Genomic DNA, 15,117 nt, shown 5'->3' on the forward strand with positions numbered 1-15,117 from the left:
CAGTTCTTTTTTTCTTTAGCCCAGGTAAGATGTTTGACATTTGAAGCCCATGTCCAGGACCCGTCTGTGTGTGGTGGCTCTTGATGCAGTAACTCCAGCCTCAGTCCACTCCTTGTGAAGCTCCCCACACATTTGAATGGCCTTTTCCTGACAATCCTCTCCAGGCTACGGTCATCCCTGCTGCTTGTGCAACTTTTTCTTCCACACTTTTCCCTTCCACTTAACTTTCTATTAATGTGCTTTGATACAGCACTTTGAGAACATCCAACTTCTTTTGCAATTACCTTTTGAGGCTTTCCCTCCTTGTGGAGGGTGTCAATGATGGTTTTCTGCACAACTGTCAGGTCAGCAGTCTTCCCCATGATTGTGAATTCAACTGAACCAGACTGAGAGACCATTTAAAGGCTCAGGAACCCTTTGCAGGTGTTTAGCTGATTAGAGTGTGACACTTTGAGCCTACAATACTGAACCTTTTCACAATATTCTAATTTTCTGAGATTCTGAATTTGGGGTTTTCATAAGCTGTAAGCCATAATCATCAAAATTATATCAAATAAAGGCTTGAAATATCTTACTTTGCTTGTAATGAATCTATATAATATATTAGTTTCACCTTTTAAGTTGAATTACTGAAATGAATGAACTTTTGCACGATATTCTAATTTTTCGAGTTTCACCTGTATATATATATATATATATATATATATATATATATATATATATATATATATATATATATATATATAAAGCAACATTGGAATGGCTCAAGAATATACAGTATATTATACAAGTAGAAAGAGAACAGCCTCACATCCTCTGTTGAAGCACGGAAAAATGCACTTTATTAAGTGCTAAAAACAAAGAGAGGGATCGCTTCATCACTTCTGGGAATGTGGACTTAAATAGGCAACTTGGAAATGCAAATTGGAAATACTAACAGAGTGTGCATTTGCGTTTGACATTTTTACCACAAGGTGCTTCCATAAACTTCACTGAGTGTTTTTGCGCTGTTGCGCACGCACATATACTGTACATAGGTGTACCTGTCTCAGTTGTAAGCACAACCTTTTTACCGTAAATATATCTTTAAACTTCAGCTGCCGTTTACATCTTTTCACATTATACACTATTATTTATCAATTTCTGTGACTCTGTTACTGGATTTTAAAGTAACAGTTTATGTTAAAATTTTCTCTTTTGGCCGAAAACAGATAATAGCATCTGTTTTGTAGAATTTAAACTTTTTGTGGGTTTCAAGTTCAATATTTGCTTGGGTGATGTGCAAATAACACCTTCTTTCCTGGTCTGCATAGCTCATGTTTTTATCTCTTTATCTCTTCAGAGCTCAATCACTGCTCTTTACAGCTCACTGGCTGGAAAATACTTGAAATGTTGAAAATAAGCTGTCTGAGAGACTCAGGTGCTTTGGGATGTACATTGTTTTGAGCAAAGTTGTGGGTAACAGGGGGCAGACACATTCCTCTGTATGCTGTCATATATGGTGAAAATAAGGAGAGCAGAAGAACACTCAAATAACATTTCACTGTGGCGTCAAACTTGACTACACAACCATCAGCGTTTTTCCCTCCAAATGTCTGTCATTTTGCACAGGAGGCTCACGTTTAGCTGTGTGCTTTGCCAGGAAACTGTGACAATACAATTAAAATTTTGTTTTTTTTTGGGAGTGCACCTACTTTAGTTAGTGTCTTGCAAAGTGCCTAATACATGTATAAATTTGATTTACATGTAACAGTATTCAATTAAAAATAGCTACTTGCTAGATGGCTGGAAACTTTATTAAGAACTGCATTACCTGGTTTAAATTGAATTGTGTGAGCGACTTGAGCGAATCAAATCAAAACATCTACAGTTATATTTACTTGTAACATCTACTAAAGAAACATTTGCATCTGCAAATTTTAACATAGTGAATAATTTATCATCAGAGGTTTATTTTTTTTAGCTCAAAATTCAAGTGGAGTTCATATGTAAAATATTTCCCGCCAAAAAAACAAAAAAACAAGAACATTTGAGGTACAAAATCATGTTGGTTCTTTAGGTTTTTGGTGCAGTGTCAACAGGGACTAGCTTATCTTGTGCTAATATAATTGACATAGTTAGAAAAATATAGATAATTTTTTTTAAATGAAAATTGTGCCAAATACGGTTTCATGGCCGCCCTTACGTAAAGGCAGCAAACTTGATTCGCCGCCAATGTTTGCCAGAGTTTGCAACTATTCGCTGGTAGTGGTGAACGGAGGTAAGACCTATTTATGGAAGTAAAATGTTCTCTATTCTACCGGCTTTAGCAGGTGTGGCAAAAAAGTACCCTGGCCATGTTGATGCTGGCTTATGAACATCAGATAGGGAAATATTTATTTTGGGACAGAAACACCTCCCTATTGTAGTGTCTGCCCACTGACGTCCTCATTAATGGGCTGAAGTTTGGCAGGAGATAAAGAGGGTGGGAGCTATAGGGAGAGAGAGAGAGAGAGAGAGAGAGAGAGAGAGAGAGAGAGAGAGAGAGAGAGAAACAGAGGGAGGGAAAGTTAGAGAAAAAAGGGTAGATCTGATAAGCTGTGTAGCTGAGCTGATCGCTGCTCTGGTCATGAAAGTGTTTGATCTCTGATCGGCCATCAAATACTTTGCTGTGAGTGAAACTTCTGGCAGGCCATTCCTAGGAGAACTCTTGCAGATTGAAGATCTTTGGTTGCAGACTCTCATCACTTCAGCAGGATATCAACTTTTCATCTCCCACCGTTCAGAGGACAAGTCCCATTCATGGAATGAGCCAAGCAGGACATAGATAATCTACTGCACTCTAACAGGTGAGACAGCTTTAGGGCAGAATGCTCAGCAGAGCAGCAGATAAAAGAGAAACAGAGTTGAATGCAAGGTTAAAACTGGACGTTTGAAACTTTAAGTGGAGTAGAATGGCCTACTTATAGCACACTTGAAGTGATGAGGTATTTTTACAAGATTAAGGTTCTCGGGTAGTTAAGAATGGCATGGTACTGCTGCCTTGTGAACTGTGATGCTAATAGGTCTTAGTTTGGTACATCTGATAAGGAATTAATCATGAGCTTGTTGTTTGCTGTGAAATTTGGTAGAGCTGACCTTTGGACTGAACAAGAATGTGAATCTTATAAAAAACAACCTAATAACTCTGTTTGAGCCTGCTTGCTTATGGGAGGAATTTTACAGCTGAGAAAAAAGGCTCTGCCTTAAAAATATGGAGTAGAAAAAATAAAGAAAAATGGAACTGGCTTTTCAGTGGGTGTTGCTGATCAAAGCTAGAATTCTGGTTTCTAAGTGCTGCTATTTTTGTTATTGCTATTTTTGTGTTGCTGTTGGGTGGGGAATGACATTTGGTTAATCAGGCATTTTGTACCACATTTGAATACTTAAAGACCCCTTGATAATGCCTTGTGATAATGTATTTTGATTTGACATTTAAAATGGGAAGTTTTTTTTAGAGTGATTGCTTATAGAGGATTCTGCATAGACATTACTATTATGTACATAGCTAAGCATAACTAGGCGTTAAATTAGTGCACCAGGACCATCTTTTGAAAATGCAGACAATTAGAAAAACAAACAATTTCAACAAATGCTAGCCTTTCAAAGTATTCTTCATTTGACTGTGCATGCATACACAGGCTGCTGGTGTATGCACTCTACGACTGCTATGAGAGACTGGACTGTTATTTTCAGAAGTTTAGACCCATAGAGATGTCTTTATATTCCTTCAGACTGGAGTTATACAAATGCAGGTATCTCCAGACCTACTCACACATATCCTCTTGACTTGCACATCCACTGTTGTTTTTTCCAAATTTTTCTCCTTGGGGCGATTACATCTCCTAGCGCTTCTTCGTAACAGCAACAGCTCAAATGTGAATGTTACCACCTTGTGGACCCAGTATATCCACTAGTATTTCCATTATTGCAGACATATTTGGCTTTCAGTTAGAAAATCGGGACCCACGCATTCAGTGCACAAGCACTCAGCTGATGGTGACATTTTTCTCACGCATCCTTTATGCAAACACCTAGTGTTCGCATCTTACGTTGACAGGTTCCTTAAGGTTGTTGTTTATATTGCAATGCTCTAAAGAGACACTAAAATTATATGTTCATCTCACAGTTAGGTGTTCTCATAGTAAAATGAGAGTGGAGAGGTGAGACTTCCCCACAACAAAGCTTTATTTACTAGATGTTACATGTTGGCATGCTTGTTGTGTGTATAATGCTGGACGTATATGTTACGTGTAACTTTGTTTGTCAAAGCATAGCATAGAATTAAAATAACATATTTATACACATATTTAAAGTCTTAAGCACATTTCCAATTTGAGGATAGCTTAAATAAATATTTTTACTATCCTTATACTTCTGCTGTAGTATAATCAAGAAAAACAGGCTGTTTAATAAAATATTAATTTGAGTGGATATGTGACAGGCCTTAATAAGTGAAAGAGTTACATTAAAGGGTTAATTCATTCGAAAATGAAAATTCAGTCATCATTTACTCAAATGAAACATATATATAGAGAGAGATTTTTTATATATATATAGAGAGATGAGAGAGAGAGAGAGAGAGAGAGAGAGAGAGTTTTGTTCCAAATCTATTTGATTTTCTTTGTTACGTGGTACACTAGAGGACAAATTTTAAAGAATGTTGATGCTGCTCTTGTTTCCATACAATAAAAGTGAGCAATGGCCGAGGCTGTCAGTCCCTAACATTCTGCCTGACTTTTGTATTCCACAGAAGAAAGAAAGTCAAATGGGTTTGGAACAACATGAGGGTGAAGAAATACAACAGAATTATCATTTTTGGGTGAACTATCCTTTTAAAGGTAAGCTTCTACAGTAGTTGAACATGGTGTGCACATGACACAGGACAGTCTTATGTCATAATCACGACACTATCTTTTTACATCTGCAATCACTTTGACCTCACAGTTTTAAATAGATATAAATTTAGATAAATCATGTGCATTTTTCTTGTCACCAGAAGTTAGGAAAATGCAGCAATCTAACAGAGATGAGAGTTAATTTATAATAATGTCATAGGGTGCCTTCCCTCAGATCTGCATCATCGCAAAACAAATAGCACTACTGTTTGCCTTGTTGTTTATCCACCAATGCTAATGCAGAGAATTCCATGGCAAGTAGTTCGGAAGTAATACGATGGAAACAAAAGACCCAATGAATGCAGATTCCTAATGAACAGTGGAAAATAACACAACTATTGTATAAGGCCATTGCAGTTTAGCAAAGTGCATGATGCTTTTGGAAGAAAGCTAGAGTAAATCTGGAGATATGCCTGTTTTTTGCATAGTCTGCTCTGCACTTCTGGTCTACTTGGATTTGCTGTAGGCTTTGACCTAGAGTGTTACTACCTCTCTGATAATCTACTGTTCTGGTAAGTAATGTTGTTGTTTTGTGGTCTGCATGACAGACATGAAATTACCCCAGAGAAAATAAGATGTTTCCTCTTAATGTCCCATAATATTCAGATATACCTCATTAGTAAAGCAATACTCCATGAGAGGCCGTGCGTGAAAGGCATGTCTGGGTGAAATGTACTCTACTGACAGCATCTGTGGCATGCTGTCGATTACCATGGAAAATAATTTTGACTTACAATGGAAGTCTATGAGGCAATTGTTTAAGGGGTGTTGTTAGACAGGAAGCAGTGAAGCAGCATTTGTGGTTTAAAGCTCTCATACAGCCACTCCGGTCAGGAAATCTGAGGCCGATAGGATCACCGATTATTTTTACACTAAGATCAACTGATAAAAATGTACCCTAAGCCACACTTTTGCAAGTTATATTTTGCTTTTGTGTTTATGCTCCACACAGCAAAATGTATTTAATTGTGAATTGCTAACATTTATTTGTATTGAAAACAGTCATGGAGTGGTGGTGGCATAGTGGACTAAAGCACATAACTGGTAATCAGAAGGTCGCTGGTTCGATCCCCACAGCCACCACCATTGTGTCCTTGAGCAAGACACTTAATCCAGGTTGCTCCGGTGGGATTGTCCCTGTAATAAGTGCACTGTAAGTCGCTTTGAATAAAAGCGTCTGCCAAATGCGTAAATGTAAATGTAAATAGTTCTGTTGTCAATATCAAAGGCCATTTTGACATACTGGCAACCAGTAAAAAACATGAGGGAATCTCACACAGCAGACATACATTGACCAACAACAGTCTGATTTAAATTGGGATCCTCGATGACATTGGGAATAGTGCTGAGATGAGTGACTGATGTGATATTGAGAGCACCTGCAGAGTACGCTTGTTTGATTGACACAGAGAGCGCTCATGCAGTCTCTATTGCTCCACACACTTTCTGATTGTCACGACTCATGTTACATCACATATACACAAATTTATATATGCATGTTTATTTGCTTTTTAATTTGTTTGTATACCTGTTTGCTGTCTCTTTATCCTCTCTGTGCTTTATTGCAGCGAGTCAGAAAATATTCATACACGTTATTCTCACATGTTTTAAACAAACCGACATATTCATCTGAATAACAGTATGTATGAAAGCTTAAATTTGTGAATGCTTAGAATTGCCAACAACTCACCCTCCAGTGGCCACACTGTATGCTTCAAGGGCTGAGCAAGCACTTGTGCATTAGAGTAGCAGTGTATGCATACTGCAAAAAGATCGGCCCTGAATCTAGGCATGATCGGCCAATCGCCGATCATGGATTTAAAATGAAAGTAGGCCGATTTAAGCCCGCTATACACAGTAGGATTTTTACAGTCCTTTAAGATTGTTGCTTGTCAGACTGTATGATATGAACGCATTGATATCGCCATTACACACTGTGCGACATTATGCCAGAGTGTACGATACACATCGTAGCTGACTGTGGTCCCAATCGTCCCGATCAGTGAATATGATGGGAGCATTGTGAAATAGAAACTATACGGTGAGATTTGCCCACCCCAGAGGAGCATTTTTTTTTCTGTCATTTCCGTTGCTCCAATACACCTCCATCACGATATTGTATGGATATATATATCCATACAATAAGTTGTCGGGACAACAAAAAGACTTGCATCCATCACCTGCAGCTTGCAGTGCGGAACAACGAGTTGAACAAACCCTTGGGTCGAGTGACCATCGCTCAGGGTGGTGTGCTACCCAACATCCAGGCTGTGCTGCTGCCCAAGAAGACCGAGAAACCCGCTAAGAAACGCGCTCACGCTGCTCTCTCCATTGAGCTGTATCCATCTACAGATGCATTAGCCGAGGTTGAGCCTCAGTCTGTGTATTTGATGACTTCAAAATCAGATGAACTGCGTTGCAAATACGTACCAACCTGTATAATTGAGAACCAACTGATATACTCCAATAGTATAGATAAACGTTTTAACTCAAAGATGAACTTGATGATAGATTTGATTATTATGATTTGTAACCTAACACCCCCCTCTCTACTAATTTGTTCTTAGCACCCCTTGGCATCCTTTGAAGCCCCCGTTGAAAACCCCTGGGAAAACATATTTAAAGAAAGGTGGATTTTGTCAAATAGGCCTATAATAAGACAACTTGATCACAAATACAAAAAATGACAGATGTTGAGAATGAACTCTAGTGCAGATGGTAGCCTACAGTAATAATTAACAACCTCAAGCAAATGTTCATTGTGGAAATAAAAACACTTGTGGCCCAAAAAATTACAAACTTTTCCGTTCACAAATGAGAAAACATAAAAGATGTGTTACAGTTTGTCTCTTTTAGATGAGTAACCTATCGGCCATGCAAAATTCATAGAGACAAATAATATATCTTGCTTGCAAATTCATTATGGATAATGCACAAACATAACATAGATTTCTATAATTTAATTCAATTGGATCTGCTGATTTGGATTAAAACGTCCCATAAATACTTACCCATATAAAGTGTCCAAACTTTTTTTTAAATTAAATTGGAGTGGTGTCAATCTTAACTAAAGAAGTTTACAGATGTTTAAAGTAAATTTTTTAAAAGTAAAATAGTAATTAAAATAAAGTTGTAAAGAAAATGCATGATAAATGTAAAGAAAAAAAAACTTGTTAAGAAAATGCAGTAATTTATTTTCTTTTTGTAAGATCTGTATTTATTTAATTCATGGAATACAGCTTTCATATTACTGATGTGTTACAATTTTTTCCAAGTATTTGCTGCTTATTTATAATTTTTTTTTAAATATAAAATGAAAAGAAGAAAAAATATTGCAAGTGCTTGAGTAAAGTGATAACTGGCTGAAGATCATCGCAAAGGCTATTAATTGGCCGCTGGTGAACATGTCACACTGAACGTTGTAAGATTGCCGATTTTGCCCTACAATGACAGAAATCCTTTAGGATTCCAGAAATTTGCCTCAGATGGCAGAATCATAGCTAAAATCGTACAGTGTGCACCAGGCTTTAGATCGGTGGCCGATCGATCTGTGCACCCCTACTGCCGGATCTCTACTGATGCGGATGGCATATATAAGAAAGGATTTGCCTGCTTGCAGGCAAAGTGTCTAAGAAAGTGCTGGGAGCCCTGTAGTGATGAAGAAAATTTCAGAGGAGGGGCTTTTAACTTACATTACACCGATGGAAGAATCCCACTCCCTGTAGACGTCGCCTTCTAATTGAGTGGCACTTTCCTGTGCAAAAGGAAAGTGCTGGGGTGTTGCCCACAATGCTGGGGTGTTGCTAAGAGTTTCTTACTGGACCATGTCAAAAAGGCCACACAATTCAAGGTAACATGAACATTACGTGACTGTGACAACATTTTTGCTGAACGAAATGACATTACACGTTTAGCTGCAGTTTCCTAGTAAAATGTCCAGCAGAAGGCACCAAAAGAGAATGAAATGGTGTTGTAATCAGATTCTTTTTTCAGGTGACTATTAATCAGGGGTTTTAATGAGTAAAGTATCTCCCTAAACTAAAACCTTTTCCTAAACCTAACAAAAAGTATTTAAAAAAAGACAGAGGTGAACAAAACAGAAATCATTACTCTAAACCAACACCTAAACCTAACCGAAAAGCAAATTTTTTAAAGCAACCAAGTCATCTTGAGTTGCTTCTATGACACTCTCATCTCACGTGAAAGCTTGCGTGCTTGACTGGTCTAGAACCGATGTCTTCCAAGCCTAAAGTCCAACATTCTATGAGGTGAGCTTGTGCGGAAACTAATCAAATTGGAATATGTGTGTAAATGTAGGTGAGTTTTTAATAAAAGTGTTAAAATGTATAATTTTTCAAATTATACGTTATAGTTAAAGTTTCAAGGTTAGCATAATAAAAACATCAAGGATATAAATATCAAATATCAAGTACCACTAATACAATCAATTTAAAAAATATTTTTAAATGAATAATAATATATATATATAATTTATTTATTTGATTAATTATAAAAAAATAACTTGTAGGCTGTAAAATATCTTCAAAGATTCAAAGAAAAGGTGTTACCACATTCCATTGGTGTATTATAGATCACTTGCATTTCAATTCTCATTTGTTTTTGTGGTGAAGATATTGATCAGTGTCTACACAGTATCGTGTTTATCCATAAACTGAATTGTGCTGCAACAAGATAGATAAAGCAGTTGTTGTAGTAAAAGCTTTGTAGTACATGCTTTTATGTCAAGCGTACTCATGCAGCCACTGAAAACCTTTTATGGAGCAGAGTTTGCTGATGCACTAAATCAGTATCTCAGTTTGAGATAAAAGGCTGTGGAGTGTTTGATAGAGACATGTTCGCATTCAGCAAAACTGCACAATCTTTGGGGACGTTTGTACCATAGATTCCCATGTTTGGTATGATTGTTCACAAAAGAATTAACTTGACTGTCCTGTCACTGGGGGTGTTTGATGACACGTTCTACTGAGACAGAGGCACTGGAGTGTTTTCCACACCCTGTTAAATTTGACAGTGCACTGTGAAAGGAGCATGCCTGAGCTTTCTTTCATGGTGAACAATCCACCAACAACAGTGTACAAGGCATAAGGGGCTGCTTTTTGGGATGTTGAAGTAGATCTCTTGCAATGACTTCCACATTTGTATTTAATTTATTGGAAAATGTAGTGGGAAAAGAAAGTATTGAGAGAAATAAAGAGAGGGAGAGAGTGAGATACAGAGTAATGGGATTTGGAAATATTGCTGGGTGGTGTCCCTAGGAATATAAGTCATAAAAAACCCACAGAACCATGGCTCCAATGAATTTCACTTTTTGTTTGACCATGTAACAAGTAATTTAATTTTTTAATTTTTTGAATAAAATGTGAGTGGTTCTTGACTGTGGAAGGATTGTTTTTTAGTGCATTGTAGTGTGTTTGCCAGGGTATTCTGGGTGGTTGCTAAAGTGTTCTGAGTGGTTTCTAGGTAGTTGCTTACTGGCCAAAGTCAGAAGCACAGAATGACATGGATGTTTTAAGGGGCTTTCACATGATTTGTGTAGGGGACTTTGATTTCCACATGAAAAGCGTAGCAGAGGACGTCTTGTTTTAATTTGAATGCTGACATCAGCCACTTAATGATATTTCATCTGAGTTAGGTCAGCAGCAAAATCAAGTCAAAGTCAGCAACAGAGGTTTCTGAAACGAATGCTTCACTCCATAGAATTCAATATATCCAGCAGAGTCATGTGGAAGTCCCATTATGTGAAGTGTTAAGTGGCTTTCACATGAGTTGCATCAGGGTGTCAGTGTGACCGCTCAATGCCCTCCACATAACAAGCATTGTGGCAAAAACATGTGTGAACATCATATGCAAAGATTTTTTAATATACTGTAGAAATTGCACAGTAATCATGGGCTGACACTTCGAAGGGTCAGCTGGAACAGGGTCAAAGTTAATGCGGCATTTTAGAACTCCCAGAGTACCTTAACGCAGCCCTGAGTGCAAAGTGGTTCCAGGGATAAGTCTGAATCTGACATGGGATGTGATTTTTTCCAGATTAACCTGGAACTAAATTTTGTCTGACCTAAAAATGTGACCCACGTGAATAAACCTTATTCACAGCAGAATTATCTTTGATTTTTACTGGAATGACAACAAGGCTGTGAGGGATAGACGTACAGTCTCTTCAATGGTCTGTACTGCAGTTAAAGTGTTTTTGGATCATTCTGTAAACAAAACATTGAAAAAAAAAATCATATTTCCAAGAACATTCAGTTGACAATAAACTCCCGACAACATCAGTTGTGGAAAATCAGATGTGATCTATTAACTTTTTATAGCTTTACATAGTGCGTGCCATTGAAAAAATGGTAAGTCTATCCTCACAGCCTCGTTGTCATTCCCATTCAAAATCAAAGATTGCGCTAGCATGAGTAAAGTCTATTCTCGATAAGATGTGCATTCTGTGCATTCTCTGTAAGCACTTTTTACGCAACGATTGTCATTCAACCTTCCCTCAGACAGAGTCATGCTGCATTGTACACATACTTTAGAGTTGAGAATGTGCAAACAGAGACTACTGATTTTCACCATCAGCAGCACTTTATATTCAAGAAAGTCTGGTTTATTTTAATTAATCCAGAGAAACAAAAGCTTATAAATGATTGAAAATTAAATGAGTTTGAAAAATCGCTAATGTTAAGCGGAATTTCAAGTGTTTCTGATGTGATATTTGCAGTGAGAATGTGAAATTATATTTCACATATTATGTACTCAGTGCCAGTATATTGAACTATTTGTATGTGTAATCTGTATGTATAACTTATTTGTATGCAGACAGAGTCCAGGCAATAGAAAATATAGTGTAGATTGGGAAATGAACTTGCGTTATGGACGTGATAAAAATGGACATACATTTTTTGGGAGACCACACAATGTGTAAAAACTCGATAAATAGTAATACCCACTCTACTTAGAAGGGTTGGCACTACTAAGAACATGTAAAATGTCAAGCATGACGATTGTAAAAGTGGCACTTACAGTACATGTAGAGGGAAAACCATCCAAAATGCTTTGAAACCTGCAGACTTTGACCTCTAAGACGTTAGTATGTCCATCAAGGCAGCATTATGGATTGAATTAAGCTTTAAATCACGATATGGCCTTGCATGATTACTAATCCTCAAAATGCATTGACCGCTTCAGGGAGGGAGTTGGGGTTGTTTGCTGTGCAAGTCTTTGCTCTGGACATTTTCCTGATTTTTTGTTCTTATACCTGCTGAGGCTTCATTCTATACAGTTAATGCTAATATGAGTCATGGAAGCCCCTTTATGTGCCAAAGTTTAATATTTAAAGATATTGGTGTCTTCAAGTCCCAAATACTAAGTATAAGCTGTAGTATTGTAATAGTGATGCTTGTCTAAATATGACTTTCTTTTGCTTAAAGCTCTTCAGTCATCACTTCTTACTCATGTGTACAAATGTGTAAAAAGCAAGCTGTGGCAACATCTGTTCAAATCTCCTTCTGTCTCTCTTCCGTGAAGGACAGCTCCTCTCAGCTAGATGGTTTCTAGTGCACACCTGAAGCAGGACTCTGCATGCAGTTCTTAAAACTTTGTTTCTTAGCCTCAAGTCCACAGAGTCATTGAGGGATGTGACTTCAAATCGTTTTTTCAAACATAATGAATACGATGAAAGGCAGACCTGTGGTTGAGCTTTTTCCCTCATGTACTGTAGTAGCACATTAACTCACTGGGGAGTCTCTTCTCAATCATCAAATTACCACCACTCAGAGAGGCACTCGTTCAGCCAAACACATTCATAGAAAAATGAATAACTGTATCGATGACAGCCAGAATAATATGTGTGTTATCTCACAAGTATTCTCACCGTAAGAAAACCCTGTCCCATCTTATTCCAGCCGATGACAGTGAGAAGTTTTAATGCCCTAGTTAAAACAGTGAATGACCCATGTAATTGAAATCTAAAGTTTCTGCGGTGGTTTGTGCTTAGCCTTACACTTTGTGTTAAATAATATGAGTGGGCTTGGCCAGGCGTCAGCCCTATCACACATTTTGCACTGCTCTGAGAAAGTCGTCAGACTTCTTCAAACTTAGTGTATTCCTGTTGAATGTGGCTCTAATGGCTATGACACCTACAGCAGGGGAGGCCAAATATGCCAAATGAAGCATGTTTTATAATGGATTATTAATTTTTTTCTCCCTTGTTGTTTTCCCTCATCTCTCTCCTCTCTTTACCCTTTCTTCTCGGATGCAGCCACAACCAGAGGACGTCGACGTTCAGGCATCCTGTGACGGGACAGATCTCTTCAGAAAACACTGACTTCATCTTACAGGACCCGTAAGTACTTCTATACCTTTGATTTGTATGATCTGTACTTTAGGATGCATACTTCCTGTTTTCACTGAGGGCATGTTATTAAAGCTGATGTGTGACTTGTGAAGGTTAAAATACTTCCTCCTATCCTTGCGTAATGTGCATTGACAACTGTAAGTAAGCCATTTCAAGGTTGATTTCGACAAAAAGTGTGAATACTTTGGGTGCTGTGGCTCTATGAAAACACTGCTCTGTTGACATCTCGACAAACCTGACACTGGCTCAACTAGTTTCGAGAGTTTAGGGTTTGCTGAGCAATGGCTGATGGGGGGAGTGTTTGGGAAAGATAGTTTGAAATCTATCATTATTTTTTGAAATTCAGTTTGGTGATGCTAGTAGCGCAAAAATGAAAGGGATAGTTGATTTTTTGAATTTGAATTCTCTCATTATTCACTTGATGGCACCCTGATGCCATCCCAGATGTGTATGACTGTCATTCTTTATCAGAACACAAATTAAGATTTTTAGAAGATGGTAGCTCTGTCAGGTCCTTATAATGGATGTACAGGGGTGCTAGCACTTTGACGGTCCAAAAGTCACATTTAGACAGCATAAAAGTAATCAATGCGACTCCAGTCGATCAATGAATGTCTTATGAAGCGAATCAATAGGTTTATGTAAGAAAGAAGTTTTTAACTTTAAATCGGCGCAATCAAAAGGGAGCAGTTTCCATTCTGAAAGGACTGTAATATTAGTCCTGATGTTGTGCCTATCACAGTTTGCCACTGGTTCCGACCCAAAAGTGAATCGTCATGGCCCTGTTCAAGCTGGCAACCTGCACAAGTAGTGGGGGAACTTTCGATCTTAGTATAAGGACCATCCATTGATGTGTATATGCTGTGTGCGCAGCTCTTAAAGAAAAATGCATGCTGTGTAGTATCAGAGTTTACATATGATACATTTCTGATATTCAATTGGCTATTTTGAACAATCATCTAATCTAAAGCAATGCCATCTCAACTGCATTATATCCCACATATTTGTCCAGCAACTTTTAATGACCAACTGAACTTGATTGTCATCTAAAATTAATTTAATGTCATACTACAATCATCCGAGGTAAAGAGGCTTATATTTTAAATATTAAAAAATGTCAAAATTTTCAAAAGCTAGTTTTCTGAACGTGAACTCGGCATTGGACAAATAGTGAATTTGATAGAGAATGTCATTCAACCGACTTTTTCCGTCAACAGAACAGGGTAAGGTTCATTTAAGTTTGTGTAAAGAAAAGGCAAGTACTGTATATAGGCCTAACATATTATAAAAACATTTTTTTATTCATTTGGTAATTTATTTAAATTAATACAGGGAATTTTGCCAGCATTTTTTCAAAAGTAAACTAAACAGTAATTGTATAGAATTCGGCTATATTTTAGTGTTCCAAAAAAACACAATTATGCTTTATTCCTAGTATTGTATATTTATTTTTAATTTAAAACATCTTTGTGCACAGAAATTATGTTTTTTGTATTGTGGGCTAATTCCATGACTGCTGTCTATTATTTTGAATGGTGTGGAAAATAAATCTTAATAAATACCGGATGGCTATCGTGATAAAATTAATCGCAAAGAGTGGCCATTCATTTGTTCTCCGTGCACTTGTCGATGACAGGTGCATGATAAGAGATATTTGTGTTGGCACTCCTGGAAATGTCATGACGCAGATGTGTTTGCAGCATCGGATCTGTGCAGGTATGTCATTAAGACCATAACTCCATAAATCCATAACAGTGCAAGTAATGCTACTCATACAATAAATTGAATTCCAAGGATGTATACCTTGTCTTCATGATTAACACAGCCTAA

At 37.4% G+C, this 15,117-nt stretch overlaps 1 protein-coding gene across 16 annotated transcripts in view; it reads left to right on the forward strand.

Annotated features, from left to right (window-relative positions):
- The window catches only part of plekha7b (pleckstrin homology domain containing, family A member 7b), a 155,497-nt gene that overhangs the window by 67,844 nt on the left and 72,536 nt on the right, over positions 1-15,117 (forward strand). For 15 of the 16 annotated variants that reach the window (XR_007972587.1, XR_007972583.1, XR_007972588.1 and 12 more), the window contains one exon: positions 13,192-13,275. Coding sequence is in view for 4 of the 16 variants with exons in the window: in XM_052150056.1 (XP_052006016.1) it covers positions 13,192-13,275 (84 nt within the window). In the remaining 12 variants the exon portion in view is untranslated. Of the gene's footprint in view, positions 1-2,539; positions 2,829-4,771; positions 4,860-13,191; positions 13,276-15,117 lie in introns of those variants that run through there. The other variant, XR_007972598.1, reaches the window with a different exon arrangement.

Source organism: Xyrauchen texanus, chromosome 2, assembly GCF_025860055.1.
Source record: "Xyrauchen texanus isolate HMW12.3.18 chromosome 2, RBS_HiC_50CHRs, whole genome shotgun sequence".
In the NCBI taxonomy this organism is placed as follows: Eukaryota; Metazoa; Chordata; class Actinopteri; order Cypriniformes; family Catostomidae; genus Xyrauchen; species Xyrauchen texanus.